We start from the raw sequence: 20,852 nt of genomic DNA, 5'->3' as shown, positions 1-20,852 counted from the left end.
GCGTCGCTTCCTATCACTAACACCTGCGACAGCTGCTAAACACACACTACTTCACTTCAATTCACTTCAAGAAGTCTCACCCAAGCACCTGGGTCAGCACGAAACACTCATCACTTCGGCGAAACGATTAGTCGAGGTAGGCGAGACAGGCGGGAGCAGCGACTTCGGCGGCCATGAAAGAATGGCGAAGCGTTTGTTTGTATGAATCCAAACGGAAGTGCCCTTCTTGTAAACCTTTTGTAAAGAATAAAAGCTCTCATCACGTGGGTTATTCTTTAAACGTAAAAATATGCCGCTCAAAAGGAAATTGCAACATATAACAAAGGTTTAAAACCAAGATCTAAGCTGTCAATCAAACTCTTAGCCAATGAGAACCTTTTGGGATTGACGTCACATAATCACAACTTCGTGGCGCGCGATTTAAAACGGACGAAATAGCCGCAAACTAAAATGAGTCTCACGCAATAAATATTGCCGTAAAAAATGTTTTTTCTCGCGGAAAAATTGTGTTTTGACATGCTTGTCCCAATTAGGCTATTTAAAAAAAAACTTTTTTTTCTTTGCAGTTACCCTTTAACTATTGTGCCCATTCTACATACCTACACAATTTCGCCTTTTTCCGACACAAAAGGTCCCACTTTAGATGAACCCCAATGCCCACGCCCTTTGCCCCCCCCCCCCCCTCATAAAAAAAAAAAGCTGTAAAAAAACCTTTAATTTATCAAAAGTAACGTGCATTACATTTTATAGGTAACGGTAACACGTTCCTTTTATTTTGAGGTAACTTAAGTCGGTAACGCGTTCCTTTATTTTGCAAGTAACGAGCAACGTGTTTGGTTACTTTTTTTTCGGTAACGCCTAGAACGCTGCCCGCCGGTGACGTAGACGGTTAGGGGAAAGTAGGGCATTTTCAATGTTGCTATAGAGTCGCCTTCTGGAACTCGCGGCTGGCGTAATTCGAAAATTCAATAACTCCACGAAAACTCCGTTATTGATGCGGTCTGCCAATTTCCAGCCAAATCAGAGTATAAAAAGAAAAAGAAAAAAAATCAGTTTTCTTAAAAAATATATTTAAAAAAAAATTAACGAAATATCTTTGTAATCAGTTAATTGATTTCACTTCTTTTCTAGTGGCACCCATGGCCAACTTACCCCAAAGCTAAAAAAAACCTAAAGCGTTATTTTTGTTTAGGATGCTTTGGCACCACTGTCTGTTCAGGTCTTTCATTCTTTGTGCTTCCGAGTTCCTTTTAAAATTGCATTAATAATGAAGTCTAAAAATCTGCTAATTATTCACAGAAGCAACTCACTTCAATATAAATTGCGCAATCAAAGTTGCGCTATTCTTTCTTTCGGCAACGAGAAAGAGAACTAGAGGATTCGGTGCCTCAATTTTTTTAAGTGCGAAGGGTAAAAGACTTAGCGCTTTTGTAGAAAATAAAAATTAGATTTTTACAGTCCTACAATATTTCTACCAATTCATAAATTAGAGAGAAATCCCTGGCACCGAAAAGCAACATCATTAAATGACCTCAGTCGGGCTAGGCTGTTTGTTGGAGGTACTGGACCCATTTTCACCTCAAGGACCCCAGTAGGGAGAGGAGGACTCTTCGTGAAGTCATAATTCCCCCTTTACAATAAATTAATATAATGCATATTTATAATAAACCATGTTTTATTAAAACAGGCAATTCAAATACAAGGCATTGTTTTTCTTTCCGACAACCAAATCTAGTAAGAAATACCTCATCTAGGAATTGAATTATATGTGCAAAACTTACATTTTAATGAAGTGACAATGAGTATAGTAGCTCTAATATGTACAGACTATAAGACTGCAATTACTCTTGGAGCTGCACAGCAATCACTGGTTCATGCTTACATATAGAACACGCTTTTACTCTCGTATTTGCAACTGAAACAAAGATGGCAATGCCAGTAGTTTTACAATATACAAAGTATTTATATGGATAAGAGCAAAGGCTCCTCCAGAGCAGAACCAGCCTTCGTTGCTCCTCACAAAATAAAACATGCAACCACACAGAACACCTTAAACATCTCCCCATATCCAGAATACAAAAGTAGCACCTAATGTTCCCCTGGCAGGTGCAAGACATATGTTGAAGCTTCAGAGAAGTTTCATGTGCAAGCCGCCTCCGCAAAAGCTACGTGACGAGCGTACCTCAGTGGCACCTCTTCTGATGCTTATTTAAAACAGATCTTTGTGAGAACCCTCTTTCGCAGACGTCGCACTTGAATGGCCGCTCTCCCCTATGAAGTCTTTCGTGGCGTTTCCAGTTAGCTGCGTCTCCAAATTCCCTCGCGCACGTGCTGCACTTGAACGGCCTTTCCTCTGTGTGAATCCGTTGATGACGAATCAAGTCGGCCTTATGCGCAAACGCTTTCTGGCAAGTCTGGCACACGAATGGCCTTTCCCCTGTGTGGACCCTTTTGTGACGAGACAAAAAACACTTTTGTGCAAAAGCTTTCTGGCAAATATCGCACTTGAACGGCTTCTCCTGTGTGTGGACCCTCTCATGACGAGTCAAGTCACCTTTTTGTGAAAAGGCTTTGTGGCAAAAATGACACTTGAACGACCTTCTTTTTTTGTGGATCAGTTCGTGAATCTGCAGCTCAGTCTCTGTTCTGAACGCCTCCTGGCAGATACGGCATATGCTGTGGCATGACCGAGGCCAGGACTGATCTTCTGATTGCTGGCACGTCTTCTGCCGCTGCCGGGCTTCTTGGGAAGAGTAGTCGCTTTCGGGGTCCCACCAGCCGACGCTCTCTCCCTCCTCCTTAATGGCTCCCATGGCAAACACTGTGCAGGAGGCACGCCAAACCAGATTAGGCTTGTCAGGCTTTCATTTCCTCCAGCTAAGATTAACTCGCAGATCTCAACTCTGGCAAAGTTCGCTCGCCTAAGGCATCAACACTGCAGTAGAGGGAGGTGGCCACAAACTTAGGAACGATAGATTCAACACATATAGCCAGGCACATAATATTTGAAAAAGGCCATAGATTACTGCACTAAAAGGGGAGGGTATGTTTTGGCCACCCACGTTGTATAGCACTGCCCAAACACCGAGACATTCGCTGACCACAGGCCGACATGTTCGAAGGATACCCCATATACTATTTCACTTAAAGTAACTGCCTTTCTAAGCACTTAACTATATAACTTCTGATTAGATGTTTTCATACAAGAGCTTTTAAAACAAGCTATTGACTGCTGAAAGTCCGAAGTTTGTAAAATAAATGCAGTCAATGTGACTTCACTACAGGATGTGCTGTACCCAACAAGCCTCAGTCTCGGGCTAAGAACAAAATGGTAAGCATATCATGTACCTTACAATTAGCTGTGCAATATCCTACCCTATACTGAGTGCAACATGCCACTCTACCAATGTGAGCAAAGATAATGGTAAATACTGCACTGCTCAGAAAAAGAAGCACCACTTGCAATGAAAGATGCTCCTCTACGTAGAGGCATTTATTTATGGTTTGTTTTAAGCAGCCAGCCGACTTAGGCCACCCTACTGTGCTATTGATGGGGTTTTGATGTCTTGCCATGTTCTCTTTGTTAACGGCCCTCCCAACAATCCCACACAGGGTAAGACCTATTTAGTACACCATGTTCAAATGGCACAAAACAAAGATGGGGCTTTTGTGTGGACATACCAGACTGTGCCTTCTGCAACGCCACTGTACCAGTGCCAACTTCACGCAGTATACCAGCATAAGGGTAAAACTTATTGGTGCATAAGTCAATGAATGTGCCTTGCACTAACCCACTCTGATGCTGTTTCCACTCCATAAAAGCATCACACCAGATGCAGAATTTGGCAATAGCCGCATGCTATGAGGTGGGTTTCACAAAAAAACACTGGTCTTTTAAGCAAAAATAAAGTAACAATTGTTGAATCATAGACTACTATGGTATGGTTTCTTATTCCCAAAGTAAGTGTACCTAGTACACTCTAGATGTGTCACTTGTGCCCGTGACACTCTGAGAACCCTTGCATGTAAAAAAAAAACCTTTCAGATGGAAAATAAAATTAAAATATTATTGTCGCAAGACTCATTTCAGTGATATTACCAAATTCCATTTCAGGGTCGACGTTTCAAAGTAAAAGGTTGTTCCAGAATCATTACTAACTCAAGACGAGTCTCGCAAAATAAATATTACACTTAATTTTTACACCAAAGGCAGTTTACTGCAATAAAACCCAAGGAGTGCTTTAATCACCTATGTATGGCACTAAGCAAACTAAACTCCCACAGACCATAAGCTTGCAACATGTTTGAAAGGTGTGCCATGCACTCAGCAAATTTGCAGAAATATACAAGCTCAACACCCACATGAAAACAATTTGTAGGTGAGAACAAAACTATTCTTACACATTTAGAAGAACTTAAAGTAAAATCTTAACCATTTTTTTTCCAAAATATTTTCTTGCAAAAAAAAAATTTTTTTTGAAGAACAATTGACACCGATATTGCTGCTGGGTCTTTGAAACAATTTTAAGGACAATGGAGGTTTGATTGTTGGAGTTGCTCTGAATGAATGCCCACAAATGATTCCTCAGTGCATTTTCTTGCTCTGCCACTACTGCAGACCAACACAACCAATAGGTTGTTTGCACATGACGTCAATCCGCCATTTTGTTGTTAGTTTGTTTTTTCAAACAAATTTACTACATTGAAGGATTACATCGTAACCGGTTGAAATGATGTCAGCGGTGCTCTACACATTTGAGAAGGCATGCAAATCCTTGAAATGCTCGAGTTCGGCACACGCCAGACAGATCGCAACAACAAAATGGTGGACGAAATTACGTCAGTGAAAACACCCTATACAATCACTCTATGGACCCTCGATTGATTGGTGCAGAAATAACACGTGTCAGTATAAATCAGAACTTTATCCATACTATAAGTCTGAAAACACTTTTAGGGGCGAAGCTCCTTGGGGGCTAGCCATGTCCGTATGTCCGTCCGATGTCCGGCGTCGGGTGCTCACGAGCACGTGAGCACGTGCTCCCGTAGGGCAAAAAAAAACAAAAAAAAACAACCGCATCTCTACGTGGTTAATGATGTTGATTGGGGCGAAGCTCTGGTGGTGCTTGTCTGCGTAGACGGTGAGCCGCAGCATGCCGAGCCTTTCGTTCGTTTTCATCCATGTCAGAAAGAGAATGTGTGGTATGGAACGTGGTTATATACGCATTTGAGCATTTGACCGCAGCGTGACATGGATGAAAACGAACGAAAGGCTCGGCATGCTGCGGCTCACCGTCTACGCAGACAAGCACCACCAGAGCTCCGCCCCAATCAACATCATTCATCACGTCAGGCACGTAGCCAGGGGGGAGGCCCATGGGGCCCGGGCCTCCCCCGAAATCTTCCATTTTGCTGGGACCTCCTCTCCTCCCTCTCCCTCATACAGCATTTTGTCATGGGCAGGCCCGCCCCCCCCCCCCTCCCCCCCCCCCCCCCCCCCCCCCCGAAACAAAATCCTGGCTATGTGCCTGCACCACGTGGAGATGCAGTTGTTGTTTTTTTTTTTCAAGGGGAGCAATAGGTGGCTGCTTTTCTACAGCACCATCACACAAGTCTCAAAAAAAGTTCAATGTGTCTCCAGTATAAAAATATTTCACGCAATTCATTCATTGTAAAGAAATCTCTGGAATCGAAAAGCAACCCATTAAAGGCCTTCAGGCTGAGCTATGCTGCAAGCACTAGTCATTTGCACCTAAAGCATCATAGTAAAAAAAGTTCGCTCCTCTAGGAGTGTTGCTATTTTACCCAATAATGAGGTGAATTAAGATACTAGTATACACATTAATAAAAGTTATTTGTTCTTCTATTAGGACAAACAATTTTTTCCCCCTCGCGACCAAACCTTGTAGGAAATACTTCACTCAGCAAATAAATGTGAAAAGCTTGTATTTTTTAGGTGACAAGTATATTCGCGACTCCAACTAACTATAGGTGGCGCCACTCATTTTCCAAGATGGCGGGTTTAGTGAGGGTCAGAGATGCGTGCCGCTGTTGAGCCTGTCTAGTGTGCTGGCTTCACTCAGCGACATAAATTATTTCTGGTAATAGGAGGAAGCTAATGTTTTATGAGCGCAGGCCACCTCTTTAACCTGAAAAAAAGAACGGTGTTTAGCGTATTGTTTACGGAAGGATGCGGAAGGATGTTTTAATTCTGGAGCGAAATCGAAACTTACCTCTATTTTGAATTTAATTTCTCGATATAGGTCTTAATTTCGAATTCTTTCATGACTCAAGATGTGTCTCACATTGTAATTATTTACATAGAAAAATTGTACGCGGAAACTTTATTTTGTGACATACTATTCGACCCAGGCTGATATTTGTAGTTGTTGAAAAAATCAGTGCTGATATCTGTGCGTTCTCGTTGCCTTCTTCTCGCTCAGATAGCCATCATGGGAAATAATGGCAATTATCCCAGCACAAGAATAATAGAATAATTCCAATTTTTACAATATGTCCACGAAACGCATAAACTAATAAACGCTGCTCTCACTGCAACAACCCGAAGAAGGAATCCGAATCAGACAGCTGAAGTGTGTGTGTGTTTTTATAGCACCGCGTGACGCGTAGGACTTCATATCACATCGAGTGTATGACTGTTTGTCGATCTTGATAACTATGTCAGAGTTTTTTATATGCTGAAAAGAAAACAGAATTGTACCTTTCTGGAAAGACTATTATGGTTAAATAGTGTATTCTCGTGATCTTGATGTTAATTGGAGGCATACATTGCCGCGATTTGTATGAATAATAATAATATTAAAATTCACATATTTCAATAAGCAATTTTTCAAGCTCTAGTATAATTTGTAGCTTACGATCGAATTTTAAACGCGCGAAGAAATATGACAATGAAAACTGTGCTAATTATCATCACTGGTTCCAATTGCTGCATTTTAATTACCAATAAAATAAAAAGATAGTCTAAAATCAATGAAAACATTTTAGCTTATGTGAGAAATCCATGTAAAATTACGTTAATTGTGGATAAAGTATATTGTGCTATCAAAGTCGAGACTTTTGACACTCGGCGAAATGTCCAGAGTCACCGCCAATATACTTCCAGACCATAAGCCCAAAAGTAAAAAAAAAAAAAATGTTTTTTTAATTATTTGTTTTTTCATAAAATGTATTTACTTTCGTATTTGCTCGCCGTTGTTTTGCCAATCACAGCCTTTCCAGTTCGAAGGAACGCCTACCTGCTTGCACGTCTGCTCACTGCAGCACGTTCCATTGGCGTTGGAAGCCGGTGAAACAGTAGAGTTTTAATATTGCGTATACGAGCGAACTCAAGCCCTGTGTGTTTGTGTTAGCTTTGCGTGTTCCACACTGCGCGTGCGCGGAGCCCGAAATTGCGGTCTTGGATGGTGCATGGCAATGAGGCGCACGCACAACGTGAGGCACGCAACTCTAACGCAAACGCACACCGCTTGCGTTTGCTTCTATGCGCAATACTAAAACTCTCCAGTAAGGTACAATCCCATACCGGCTGCAGCACTACGTTGGGACAGTGAAGAGTGTTGTTTGCATTCGGAAACGACGTTTCGCGAGCCATGATCGCGAGCAGTTCCGCCGTGCCCGCTGAGCAGGAGAATCGGGGGACCCTCACTAGAGCAGTTCCCGTTTCCGCCACGGGAGGGCGAGCGTCGAGCTGGAGACGCGAATACAGTCAAACCCGTTTATAACGATGTAGCAAGTAATTCGATATAGCAAAAACCATTTACAACAAACTTTCACGGTGCGTTAGTTTTAAAGAGAGAGCCTCTTTCTTTCTCATCTCTTCGCTTACGCCTTGTAACAATGCGCTAAAGTTTTTTTTTTTTTTTTTTTTTTTTTTTTTTTGCATGCATGCAGAGTTATTTATTTTAGCTTGTCTCCCCTTCTGAATCGTGGGCAACAATTTTAAGATGAAAAGATTTTTTTTTTTTTTTTTTTTTCTGAGCGTGCGTGCAGGGCATTTTTTAGCTTTCTCACCTCTTCTGAATCGCTTCTCTTTGCTCAATTTTGTTCGCAAATTGAGCTTTTGGAATTTTCTTTCTTTCCTACTTTTTTTTTTTTGGGGGGGGGGGGGAGGAGGGGGGCAGGGGGAAGGGACAAGCTAGAAGACGATTGTTCGTGCGTTTTTGGAAGCCTTCCCGGGGGGGAAAGTTCGATATAGCCAATATGTTGTTCGTTATAAAAAGTACTTTTCTATGCATTTTTATTTAAATTTTTCGTGTTTGATATCGACAATAATTCGCTGTACGTGGGTTCCTTCTAAACGGGTTTCGCTGTAGTCCGTTGAAACTCAGGAAGGTAGGGCGAGAGAAAGGAAGGCCGGGGAGGAGAAAGCAGATGAAATGCTGGAATGACTTGAAGGTTTCCCCCTTACCTCTCACGTGTTCCATCTGCTTCTCCCTCCCCCGCCTTCCTTTCCCTCGGCCTACCGCTTTGAGTTGTAACTTACTATAGCATGATGGTTATTCCAGGCACTGTATTGCAACCACTGGTTACATAGAAAATTATTATTTCACTGTCGTATCTGTCACTGGAAGTAAAAATGGAACTGGCAGTACTTTTAGTGTATGCTAAAAGTACTTACAAGTATTTGCACGCATAACAGCAAGGGTTCCTCTGCAAAACCCCAGCCTCCTTTACTTATGAGGAAATATGCACATAAGGAATGCTGCAAACATCTACCTAACTCCAAAATACAAATAAAGCACCTCTAGGTTCACTGGAAAATTTCAAGACCAACGGTGAACCTTTGTAGGAGTCTTACGTGAAGGACATCTCCGCAGACATCAGATGATGCACATCCCTCACGGGTGGCACCTCTTTTGATGCTTGTTTAAATGAGACTTCTGCGTGAATGCTTTTCGACACACCTCACACCTGAATGGTCGCTCTCCCCTATGAAGTCTTTCGTGACGCTTCCAGTTAGAGAGAATTCCAAATGCTTTTGTGCATGTGCTGCACTTGTATGGCTTTTCCCCTGTGTGGACCCGTTCGTGACGATCCAAGTGACACTTATGTGCAAATGCTTTTTGGCAAGTCTGGCACCTGAATGTCCTTTCTTTTGCGTCAATCCGTTCGTGAATCTGCAGCTCAGTCTCGGTTCTCAAGGCCTCCTGGCAGATGTAAGAGCTGAAAGGCCAGTCTCCCGTGTGTGTTCTTTTATGATTGGCAATGTGCAATGGGCCATAGCTTGAGCGAGGCAAGGAGCAACGGTGCCTGTCTTCCGATTGCTGGCATATCTGCTGCCGTCCAACTTCTCGAGAAAACTGCTTGCTCCTAGTGTCCCAGCAGCTGAAGCCCTCTATTTCGTCCTCAATGGCTCTAGCAGCAGGCCCTGTGGGGGAGGCATGCCAAGTCAGAATAGGCTTATCAGGCTCTTAGTTTCGCCAACCAAAATTTACTCTCAGATCTTAACACTGATAAAGATCACCCCAGACATCAATGGGGCAGTAGCGAAAAGTGGCCGTGAGATTAGAAACGGCAATTTCCTCAAATATACTGGCACTAACCCTTTCATAAAAGCTGTAGTTACTGTAGGAAAACCGGAGTGTTCTAGTCACTCACGCAGTACGGCACTCCCCACACAGTGAGGCATTTGCTGACCACAGGCTCATGCGGCAACATGTTTGAGGGACACACTATACACTATTTCGTGTAAATAAAGTAGCTGCATTTCTATAACCACTTACCAGTATAACTTACAGGTTAACATTTTCTAGCTATAGCTTTTATAACTAGGAATCGACTATGAACATTGCCAAGTTTCTATTTGCAGTTCGCAAATGGCTCAACCAGCGAGCTAGTATTAAAACTAATGCAGTGGGTGTAGCTTCATTGCAGGACACGTTATACTCCCCATCTATTTTATGACAATTTGCTGTGCAATATCCCACCCTACACTCGGAGCAGACATCGCTTCACCAATACGAGAGAAGATAATAATGCTAAATCATGCACTGCTCAAAAAAAGAAGCACTCTTTGCACTGAAAAAATGCAATCAGAGTTCTGGAATCTTTCAGCCTTCAATGCAATTATGGAGCAAATGTCACTGTTGCAAAATAACAGCATCGCACTAGTATTATTCACTTGAACACAGCACAAGCAAACTGGACCCAGTGTTGGTAGTTTGGCTGTGCGGTAATTTCTATACCTGGCCCACACTCGATTTCAATAATGTCGCACAGGCAAAGAAGACATGGATGCTTGAGACAATACTGGTGGTCCCCAAAGCTGACCGGGTTCGTGGAGCCGCCTCCACCGAGGCAGTGATGAGGCTTTTGGCAGATTTTATTTGAGACAATGTGCACTCACATTTACCAGCAAGATTTACAAATGAGTACAGGGACAAGAAAGAGTTTCTTATGATAGTTCTCAATGCAGCAGTATGACACACAATATAAGTGCACATTTAAAGACCATTGCAGCAAACCACTTTGTACTGGAAGAGTCCAGGCTTATGTATTAATAAAAACATTAAACACACACATGTCAAACTCACTATAGAATAGTTACACACAAAAAGTGGTAGAGACCATAAAGCATCAATAGAGAAAAAAATACCACCACTCAGTACAATAGTGAAATTCAACATACAATGAACAATAAAAATGTATCAAATGATAATAATGCAAAACAATTAAGCACATTCCTTGTTTAACCCTTCGAGTGCCACGCCCGAGTATACTCGGGTGCACTCCCATGTGGTTGCAGTTTCAGTTTGCTCCTTTTCACTCTTAACTGGGCTCTCAACTTTTTTCACGTGTAGCATTATTTATGAGCAAGCGGTGAAAACTATGTTGTAGTGTCACTTTTTGACGGCAAGTAAAAATGTTTGCTTAGGAGACTTTTGCTTCGGTGTGCTTCTTCGGTGTTACACAAGAATGAATCTAAGTATTTTAATCTCGGACTTCACGGCAAACAGTGAGATCGAAAAATGACTAATGAATAGGCACTTGGCCCTGTCTCTTCTTTCTCATGTCCATATATTTTTAGGCACTTTTCCAGTTAAACATGTACCATCTAGCCAACTTAGCCATTTGACTAATGAACTCGATCTTCCATGATTGTGAAAACAAAACAAAATTAGTTTCAAATTAAAAAAAAAAGGCTTAGTAGGGCTACTCGAAAGAGTGACGTCAGGGCCCATTTTCTCGAACGCAAACAGTGGTTTAAAGTTGACTATTGTCCCTAGAAGAGGGAATGACTGAGAGACTAGGGACGCCGAGGGAGGAGCTGTACCTACAAGCAAAATGGCCGCGACGTCGCTTAATGAGGGCTAATTGTTCTTCTTGGTTCTGCTGAATATTCATTTCGATCCGGCTGGTATATTAATGACGCACCATCAACCTATTAGCATGTCAAGCAAAGCGGTAGTTCAGAGGGACTACTAAACTAACCGACGGCAGCATTCCGCGAACGCATCACTCTTCGGCAGTCCGGGATCCAAGACATATGATGGTACATAAGCCTCGCAAATGTTTTTATGGTGAGTGAAAAAATGTTTTGCGAACGAGTGTTGGTATATATTTATACTAACACGTTTAATTTGTTACACTATGCACGTTAACTCGTGACCAGCGATTACTTTGCGAAGAAAGGGGTTGTCCTTGATAAAGCCTTCGTTCCGGGTGAACAGCTGGGACATTGTACTGTTTTTTTGTTCGCAGTGCGCCGACAGCATGCCGGCAGCATCGAGGTTTCTACATATCCCCGGTGGCCAGCTATTCAACGGTGACGAGAACCTTAGCTCCTCGTCACCGGTGGATCGGTTGGGCAAAAGGAAAAGGGGGTAAACAGTTGAGATCAGCAAGAATCGCAGAAACGTGCGTCGCAAGGAACAAAAACGAGACTACAGCACCGGCGTTGCCAGACTGGAAGGCACACGGGAAAGTTATGCGTTGTTTATGGCGAAACATATCGAAGGAAATGTTTCTTACATTTTCGAATATTCGTCGGCAAACGCTAGCATAGTAGCTAAACTTTCTTCGTACCATCTGAAGCAAATAAATTGGTCTTCAAGTACAACATTACTATATTTTGACTTAAAATACCATACTAGATCGATAACAACCAGCGGAAAAAGATGGTGAACAAAATGACTGGCTTGTTTCACCGATAGATGGCGTATCTTACTGCCCAATCAAAAATTATTATTGTTGTTCTATATCCAGCAGTTTATTACAGTACCTAGGTACTTTTTCCTTCCTAGGCACCGTGGTTTACCAAAATGGGTTTACCATCACTTCGAGAAAACCGGCCCAGGGGGCGAAGTCAAGGTGCGATGCCCCGAGCAATACAATATACTAGAAAAATTCTCCTAGTTTGACGGCATGCAGAATTTTTGCCCATAGAGCTATGCATCTTTGATAAATAAATATTCTTGACAAAGCATGCTACAGTGCTACCAAGACCAAAATTTGTGTTTGGCATACGGAAAAACACCCCGGCACTTAAAGGGTTAAGGGTTAGGGGCAGAATGAACATACCTGTGAACATAAAGAAAAGACCGATTACGATACAAAACCGATCAGAAGAGATGCAACTCTGTAGAGAGAGCAAGAAAAGCCATAACATGGCTGCTGCACCCTGGCAGTTGAGTAAACAAAAGTAAATAAACTATCTAAACTACCAATTGGTCAACACCCAGCAACTTCAAATGTGGCCCAATGACTTGGCGTGAGTAGTACGAATAAGGGCGCTGTGCGAAGAACCAAAGCTAGCCAGAGTCGGCTAGACAGGCGGGAGCTGTTCTTTGAGACAGCAATGCAGGGTTAGCCAGATTTTCTTTGGAAAAAATACTGAAGAAATCGACCTGCAAGTACAAATTCAGAATTTATTAGGTTTCAAGTGGCAAAGAAAAATGTGACTTAATTTGCAGTCTACATGAAAAGCACAAAAACAAGCAATATCCTCAGCTGACCAGCGAGACCAATATAACAAACAGGGAAAGTTAGTGCATACCCTTACTGGCCACCCTGGCACACGTGCCATGCCTCTAGTAGTTTGCATAGTAGAAGTAGGTCTACTAGAGACATCATTTATATATGCCCCACTTTTAGGGATGAGCTAGAGAGTATGATTGATGTGATTTTATAGATTTTATCCTCCAAAGCGTTTAGGATTTCATCCTCTCAATTTAAGCCTTTGAAAGTGTCTTCACAGCACCACCGTAACTATCCATCAAAAACCAGCTGTTGAGGGTTGCTTCCTCTCCTTTTCGTTAGTCACGCGCAACGACATGAAAACTCAAAATATTTGAGAAATAACTTTCTACCCGAGGCACATTGTCGTTTTAGAAAATAATAAAATTTAAATAAAAACGTACGACAACGAAACATCACGCGGTGTTCAACACCATATTCTAAATAAATTCCACGAATTGGAAGTCAGAAACGGCGGCTCACACAGAGCCTTCACCGATCCGGTCTCGACATCGACGTATCCTGGACTTCCGGAAGACGGTCGGCATGGCAGTTCCATTAGTTCCGGGGCAAGCCTCCTTACAAAGGCTCAATCTACTGGCAAGAGAGTCATAATGAGGACGCAACTGGAATTGATGCGGCCTACATACGGGGCTGTAAGGCGAGTTGGGAAAAATTGGCACCTGCACTACGGTGTGTTTAGCGTCTCATTCTGCCCATGCATCGAAGGCGGTCCCGAGGTGGCAACAAACAACGTCACGGAAGCCGCAGTGTCTCGCTGTCGGGCGTCGTGATCCTGTCGGTAAGGCGTAGAAATTCTGGAAAAAAGCAGGAGAGAATGTGCGCGTCGCTGTCGTCGCGACGTTCCAACTCTTGACTGCCGAAGCTTCAGCGGAACGTTAAGCTAGGAACCGACCTGTGGTAGAATGGACGTCTGCGACATCCGCCGCACGCAACGCGGCCAGGATCGTGGCTGGCGACGACATGACACTTACCAAGTCGTCAGGCAGAAATTAGTAGACAACTTTTTCGGTCGCGGCAAACACACCGGTTGAAAACTCGTCCCAGCCACCGTGCCTGCAGGTGGTGGGCTCAAATGATTGTCAAAGATGTACCTCAACAATGGACTTTGCCTCACGAAATTGCCAAGGCATAGCTCTGTTCCCGCAAAAAGCTAAAACATCCTCCTTCTGGAGTCACGCGAGTTTTCCACTCGTAGGCCTCTCTAGTCTCAATGAATTTAAGCGAAAAAAGATCAGATCAATGAGCGACTTCAAATTCAACTCCTGAATATACTATTATCGATATTATCAGCTTGAAGTAACTATGCACTGTAAATAATGTTTTCATTTGAATTATTGAACTATACCAACTATACTAGTGGTATATGCACGGCATACAATACTTTTTGAAACAAATGTTGAGGTGCAAGTCAGGGTGTCGAGCGCAGGTTTTACGGTAGAAAACATTTTTCATGTCTGAGCTCATTTACTTTGCAGTCACTGCTGACTGCACAATCTCCAGACTGCAATGTTTGTAAAACGCAGACGAAGTAAAGGCTGCCATCTTAAACACCCAAAAGCATAAGCAAAATGCCAGTGCATCCATCTAAGTTTTTTTGTTTGTTTTTTACTGCATTTGTTAGAGGGATAAAAGACTAAGTATGCATAGTGTACAGTCGGGGACAAATGTCCCCAGGACGCGCAAGCTGCGACTGAAACGCATTGCTCTGCCATCTGGCGGCGTGTCGCCTGGTCTCGAGATCACACAGAAAAGCATGTGCGTCCTACTGCGCCTGCAAACATGTGTTTTCCCGCTCTTCTGCGGCACGGCGCCCAACTCGGAATCGGGCGCGCTTACTGACATTGCACCTATAAAGCAGAAAGTCACGGCAGCTCAACTGGTTATAAAGCAAGATGTGCTGACACGGCGAAATGCAGCGTAATGCCGCAAGCGGTATCTCCAGTTTCGGAATGTGTAGCAGATTGCCGTCAGCCGCAAGCGCTATCTCCGAGGCGGTACCACGCGCCCGATTCCGAGTTATGTGCCGCGCCGCAGAAGAGCGGGAAAACTTGCATGTTTGCAGACACAGCAGGACGCGCATGCGCTTCTGTGTGATCTTGAAACCAGGCGACCCGCCGTCAGATGGCAGAGCAATGCGTTTCAGTCGCAGTTAGGGCGTCCTGGAGACTTTTGTCCCCGACTGTACATACCCAATAAGAGATGGCGGAAGTTGAAATTGTCAGGAGGCACCCGACGCTTGACCGCAAAGGAGAAATAGGCTTGTCCGGGGAGCCCCGACACTTTCCCAGAACAGGAATATATTTGTCGGTAGATATCCAACAGATGACCCCAAAGGTTTAATATTTTCAATGGTGAGCTCTGACAAAGGCGACCGAGTTGCCCGAGAGTGGTGCATGTGGTGCCATCTCCCTATGGACGAGACAAGCTCTCAGTCGAAAGCTGCCGATAGAGTTGCTCGCTTGCTGCATTGATTGGGAGATGGTGCCGCAAGCATGACCATTGATTAAAAGCATACTTGGGCAATTTTTTTGAACCAACCAAACTAACTATATGTTCAGGATACCTGGCATTTAACCTTTTTGGCATGCTCTTAAGTATATCCAAATTTAAAATAATTGTAAAATTGGCAACTGAAGGTAATGTCATAACCAACGTCCACATACACTCAAGCTTTTTGGTGCAGCGACTTCACTGGCAGGCGGGCTCCAAGGTCCAGCAGCCAGTCTATTCTTGGGGACAACTTTTCTTGGCAATGCAGTCAAAGGTACGGGCACGCATGCCCTCTCCCATTTGAGCCCTTATCACGCAAAGCATGCAGCACATTTGTTTTGTGCTGCTGTGCAAGTGCTGGAGCGAACTTCCAAAGCATTCCTTTGACGGAATCAAACTCCTCGTAATCAGATGAAAACAAATTCTATCGCCTGAGAGTGAAACCCTGCCTGCCACTGTCGATGGACAAATGGATGAATAATGGCTGTTCCCTTTATACAGGGCGGTAGCTTGTGCCACCTAGCCTTAAATTAATTCATTAGAAAAAAAAAAAAAAAAACTTTTTCTTTCTTTTTTTTTTTTACCTTTCTGCAACTATCACCGGGCAGGTAGAGTACTTTCCAGGAAGACCTCTGGGCGATCGGGCAAAAAAAAATTAAACACCGCCCCCCGCCTCCTCCCCCGGGCGAGGGAGTCGCCAATTTTCCTCTGGTCAACTTCGTTGGTGTTCCTCCTTAAACCACACCCACTGGGGGACAGGTGTGAGACTTTGGGCCGGAGTTACGCGGGAGGGAGCCCCAATATTCCTCTGTCCCTCCTGACCCCAGCTGTGCTAATTGTTCGTCCTTGTTTCATTTTCCCTAAACTGCATCCACCAGAGTTCCAATCTCCTTTTTGTTATGGTAACCCTTTTTTTCTCCATTCTCCCATCCTCGTCCGCAAAACCGAGTGCCCCCGCCAAATCCGTCGACCCGCCCGGGAGAACAGGACGAAGCCTCCTGCATTCTAAAACAAGATGTTCCATTATTTCATTCTCATTTTGGCAAACGGCACATAATGTGTCCATTTTCTCGAATTTAGCCCTATATGTTTTGGTTCTTAAAACCCCTGTTCTAGCCTCAAATAGTAGGGAACTACCCTGTGAATTATCAAAAACCTGTTCTTTTCTTATTTCCTGCTTATGTGACCTATAAATTGTTAAAGCTGATTTTCCTTGCATCCCACCACTCCACATTTTCTTTTCGGCTTCTTTTACGCCCTTTTTTATCGATGTGTTCCGCTCAGTCTCCTCCCTAGATGACAGATATTTAAATTTTAGTTTTCTCGTTCGGTTCGTCCATTTTGTATTCAAACTCTTCATGTATAAATACGTGTACACCTTCCTCGCCCATCGTACGTCCTCCATTTTTGTTAGTCTGATCGAATTTCAATTTGCTGATAGCCTCTCTACTCTCAAAAGACGACCAGCCCATGTCCCCTTGTACCCCTTCATTTGGTGTGTTCCCAAGCGCACCCAGTGCCAACCTGCCTACACTTCTCTGTCTGACCTCCAATCCTGTCTGAACCTCTGATCGCATGCACAACACTGCATTACCAAACGACAAACCTGGCACCATTCCTTTCCAAATGCCTCAAACTACTTCACATCTATTATAATTCCATAGTGCTCTATGCTTCGTGATAGCCAAATTTCTTTTCCCCTTTTTTATTATATTTTCCTCATGTTCCTCCAAATATTTCTTTTCCTGTTTCATCCAGACCCCCAGATATCTGTACTTATCTACATAGTCTATTTCAAAGTTCTGAATTCTCAGCGGCTCCCCCTTTTCATCATTAAAAACGATAACTCCAGATTTTTCTCTACTGAAAATCAGATCAAGCTTGTCGCCCTCTCCTCCACATATCCCAATTAGTTTGTCCAATATTTCCCAGCTATCTGCTATAAGTATGATGTCGTAGTCCAGGTACAACTTCGTTTACTTTACTCCCTCCCTCCATATACGTCAGATGAAATCCCAAGTTGCCCTGCTCTAACCTGGTTTTTTTTTTTTTTTTTTTTTTTTTTTTTTTTTTTTTTTTCATTGTTGTTAGTAGAGACTTTTAGTTTGACAAAATATGTTAAGGATCAAAATTAAAATTCCACAACTTCGAAAAAAAAAAAAAAAGAGAGAAACATTTTAGCCTATTATTTGGGTTGCATTTAAGCAATGTGTGCTGGTATGTTTAGTTCATTTTTAGCAAATCGTACAAACCAGAGCTGTCGGAGCTGTTTGGAAGATGGGTTAAGGGGGGGGGGGTAACCTTTCCCACTCTGTTTTCCCAGTTCCGACACCCCTGGTAGGAACCTACCCTACTGCTGCGTGTTTGGCCCCGAGGAGAACGTCGTGAGAGCCGCCGGACCCGGCCATACACAAGACAGTCGCATGCTATGAAATGGGTTTTGCACAAAACACTGAACTTCCGAAAATATATATATATGCCCGCACTTGTTGAATTATGCCCTTCCATGGTTGGTTCTTCTTCCCAAAGTACTTGTCTTGGAACACTCAAAATGTGCCACTTCATCTTGCTGGGGGAATAAAGGTTCTTTGCATCTCTGCAAATCATGCAATGGCCTCAACACTTCGCAACTGGCCGAAACACTGCAAAGGCCAGGTCATGGAGAATAGAAGGGTAGGAGAGGGCATGACGTCGGCCGCGTAGCCTCCACAAGCCATGCTCCCTTGACGCCTCGCCTCTTTCTCATTTTCCTCCTTACTCTCCTCACTTACCATGCCAACGTGACCACATCACGTGACCGTAGCTAGACTTCGTCTTGCTGCGGGGTAGTAGAATACACCACACTCAAGACTTCGACCTGATAAAACCTACCGGACGGAGCGCGCGCAAGCCTGCAAGGAGTCCTTCTACAATCAACCATCCATCTCACACGTGACATGTCACGCGCACCAATCGCCAGAGAGATCTGGGGGGCTATGTTGCGCTTTTTGCACTCCCAGGAGACTAGGGAGAGGGAAGTGACGTCTACAACGCAGCAAATGCAGATTGGGTGTTGATTTTGTTTTCTTCTGTCAACATCCAATCTGCGTTTGCTCTAGTCGTTGACGTCACTTCCCTCTTCCAAGTCTCCTGGGAGTGCAAAAAGCGCAACATAGCACCCCTGCGGTCACGCTGGGCACAAAATCGTTTAAACTTTTTATGACTAGGCTTCACCAATATCGCAACGTGCCCCCTCCTAGTACTTCTAACCTCCTTGGGCCAGGTGCTCAAAATCGCAAAAGGTTTCTGCCAGTCCTTTACGCTCAAAATTTGGTCAGAAGCATCGTTTTAAGGGTGTAAGATTACCAGTCAACGACACCTTTCGGACCACAACACCAACCGAATGGCAGAGGTAAATCACGTTGAAGTTGGGTTCTTGCAGAAAGCAAACGACGAAGACGGTGCTTCACTTACTCACTTAACGCTGACGCAACTGGAGCTCGCTGCCGACCGACGTGGTTGCCACGCGAACAACACGCATTCTTAGCTTATATTTATGACACAGGATAGAGCGCCAAGCGACTCCAATCTGAAAACGAGAGACGCCGGCTAACATGGCTAACGTGTCACGACAAATAATGTACCTGCATCCAATGCTGGTCACCACGCTACACAGACCTGGAAGCTAACTTCTGAACATCACACAATCATTCAACGTTGCCAAAAAGGTTCCAATTTACGTGACTCGGGGATCTAGGCGACCCTTGTGATGCGGGTGCTACAAAGATAGACATTTTCGAAGGCTCTATTGGATTGGATTGGATCCAAACACAGCTCATAAAGTAATTGTTTTATTAATATAGTACTCTCTAACGTCAAAGCCTTTAGTTTTATATTCACATCCCGTACACTTACTAATAATATTAACTAAAGAACTTTGTTTGAAATGTGTTGCATGTGTCGCATTAGTTTCGGTTTCGGGGTAATGTGGTACGTTTTGAACGACGTACCCTTGAGCGTCGGCGAGCAGTAGCAATACCGCAGTAGTCGACGTCAGACACGCCTAGTCGAGGCCCGTAGCTCTCAAGTTTTGAGCAGCGCTCCAGGCGAGCACAATCGAATATTTGGCTCGCGTTTCGAACGTGCGTCGTCACGCTTCCCCACTACAGTTTTTTTATACTCCGTTGCATTATAAGTGCCAGCGTAGCAGAGGCTACAAGAGCGAGCTCCGAGCTTGCAGTGTCCCTTCCAAGCACGCGCGCTCGTGCAGTGCCAGCATCGCTCAGTGGAACATGTCTTTGCAAGTAGCTTCGGCTTCGCTATCATGTAAATTGAAACATACGGGCTCACAGAAGCTATGAAAGAACGCAATGAAATAATAAAGCTGATTGGGACGCCGAGGCCGCGAGCTGCATAATTCGTTTTTATTATATTTTTTTAGACTTTTTGTTATCGCGCGCCTACAGATGATGACAGATGCTTGCATTCGAACGTGGCACGTGCAAAATCGAACGTTACAGCGCCACCTGGATAGTGCTGCCAGCATAACATGGTCGCGTCTTGCGGACGCGCTCGCGCCCCCTGTCCGAGAGCAACGGGAACTTTGTTCGACAGCGCGCTCTACTAATCACCCTGCTACAACACAAAGCTGGCGCTAAAGTCCGAAAATGTAACTCCAACCAATACTCGAAAGGAAACGACGGCAACGCTGAGAGGATGACACATCAAGCGACGGCAGTGTGTCATCTCAAGGCGAAGGCCCTGCGTCTGCATACTAAGGGTTTAGGAGCAGCTTGCCACATCTACGACATCTTGAAATGTATTACAAACATTTTATTTTAAACAAAAGACAATGTTCCACACCCGTTTTTACGGTTACACAGTTATGAAACCCCCGCCCGTAAAAACTTTTTCAGTGGGATTGATGTCCTTAGAGCACTCGCTCCTCTCAAGGAAAGCAAACATTAAGTAGAGGATGTTTTGAAGAGTTGGAAGGGACATCCTGTTTCTTAGGTCCGATTTTGTGAAAGACATGTGACTGAATACTCTCTTCGCGGGGGCATTCGATATGCAGCGTCAGGAGCGTGATGGCAAACAGGGATAGCAACGGAAACATGGCTGCCCTTGCGCTTCGAACAGTCTTGTTCAGATTATTCATTGTTCTAAATCTGTTATCCAACGTTATGGCTCATTGCGCTTTAAGAAACTTCCATGTTTCGCAGAAAAGCCTCCTCAAATTCAGCTAATGTCTTGAGTTGCCTTTTGTGTCATTTTTCCTCGGAAGAGGTGCCCCGGAGGTGGCTGGTGGGAAACTCGAGAAAATAAAAGACGCCAGTAGGAAGAAGGAAGAACTTGGGAGGATAAGCCATAATGAATACAAA

General features: G+C 43.9%; 1 protein-coding gene across 15 annotated transcripts; it reads right to left on the bottom strand.

Moving 5' to 3' along the window:
- Positions 1 to 1,878: 1,878 nt before the first annotated feature.
- On the bottom strand, positions 1,879 to 19,264 carry LOC8034052 (zinc finger protein 271). 15 transcript variants are annotated; one of them, XM_040213852.3, is made up of 4 exons: positions 18,946 to 19,264; positions 13,662 to 13,796; positions 9,274 to 9,391; positions 1,879 to 2,821 (listed from the first exon to the last, which is right to left on the bottom strand). In XM_040213852.3, the coding sequence occupies exon 4, from the start codon at positions 2,811 to 2,813 to the stop codon at positions 2,184 to 2,186; it is 630 nt and encodes a 209-aa protein (XP_040069786.1). In that variant the 5' UTR covers positions 2,814 to 2,821; positions 9,274 to 9,391; positions 13,662 to 13,796; positions 18,946 to 19,264; the 3' UTR covers positions 1,879 to 2,183. The 15 variants fall into 15 exon arrangements, 10 of the variants coding, with proteins under 10 accessions (XP_040069786.1, XP_042149725.1, XP_042149724.1 ...); XM_042293791.1 differs by having other exon boundaries at positions 18,950 to 19,264; XR_006078340.1 differs by lacking the exons at positions 1,879 to 2,821; positions 9,274 to 9,391 and adding exons at positions 12,254 to 12,869; positions 13,462 to 13,575.
- Between the last annotated feature and the right edge of the window lie 1,588 nt (positions 19,265 to 20,852).

The sequence above is a fragment of the Ixodes scapularis genome, unplaced genomic scaffold, assembly GCF_016920785.2.
Source record: "Ixodes scapularis isolate PalLabHiFi unplaced genomic scaffold, ASM1692078v2 PGA_scaffold5__190_contigs__length_132052651, whole genome shotgun sequence".
Taxonomy (NCBI): Eukaryota; Metazoa; Arthropoda; class Arachnida; order Ixodida; family Ixodidae; genus Ixodes; species Ixodes scapularis.
Note: the sequence above shows the minus strand (reverse complement) of the source record. Positions and strands in the feature narration are given on the sequence as shown.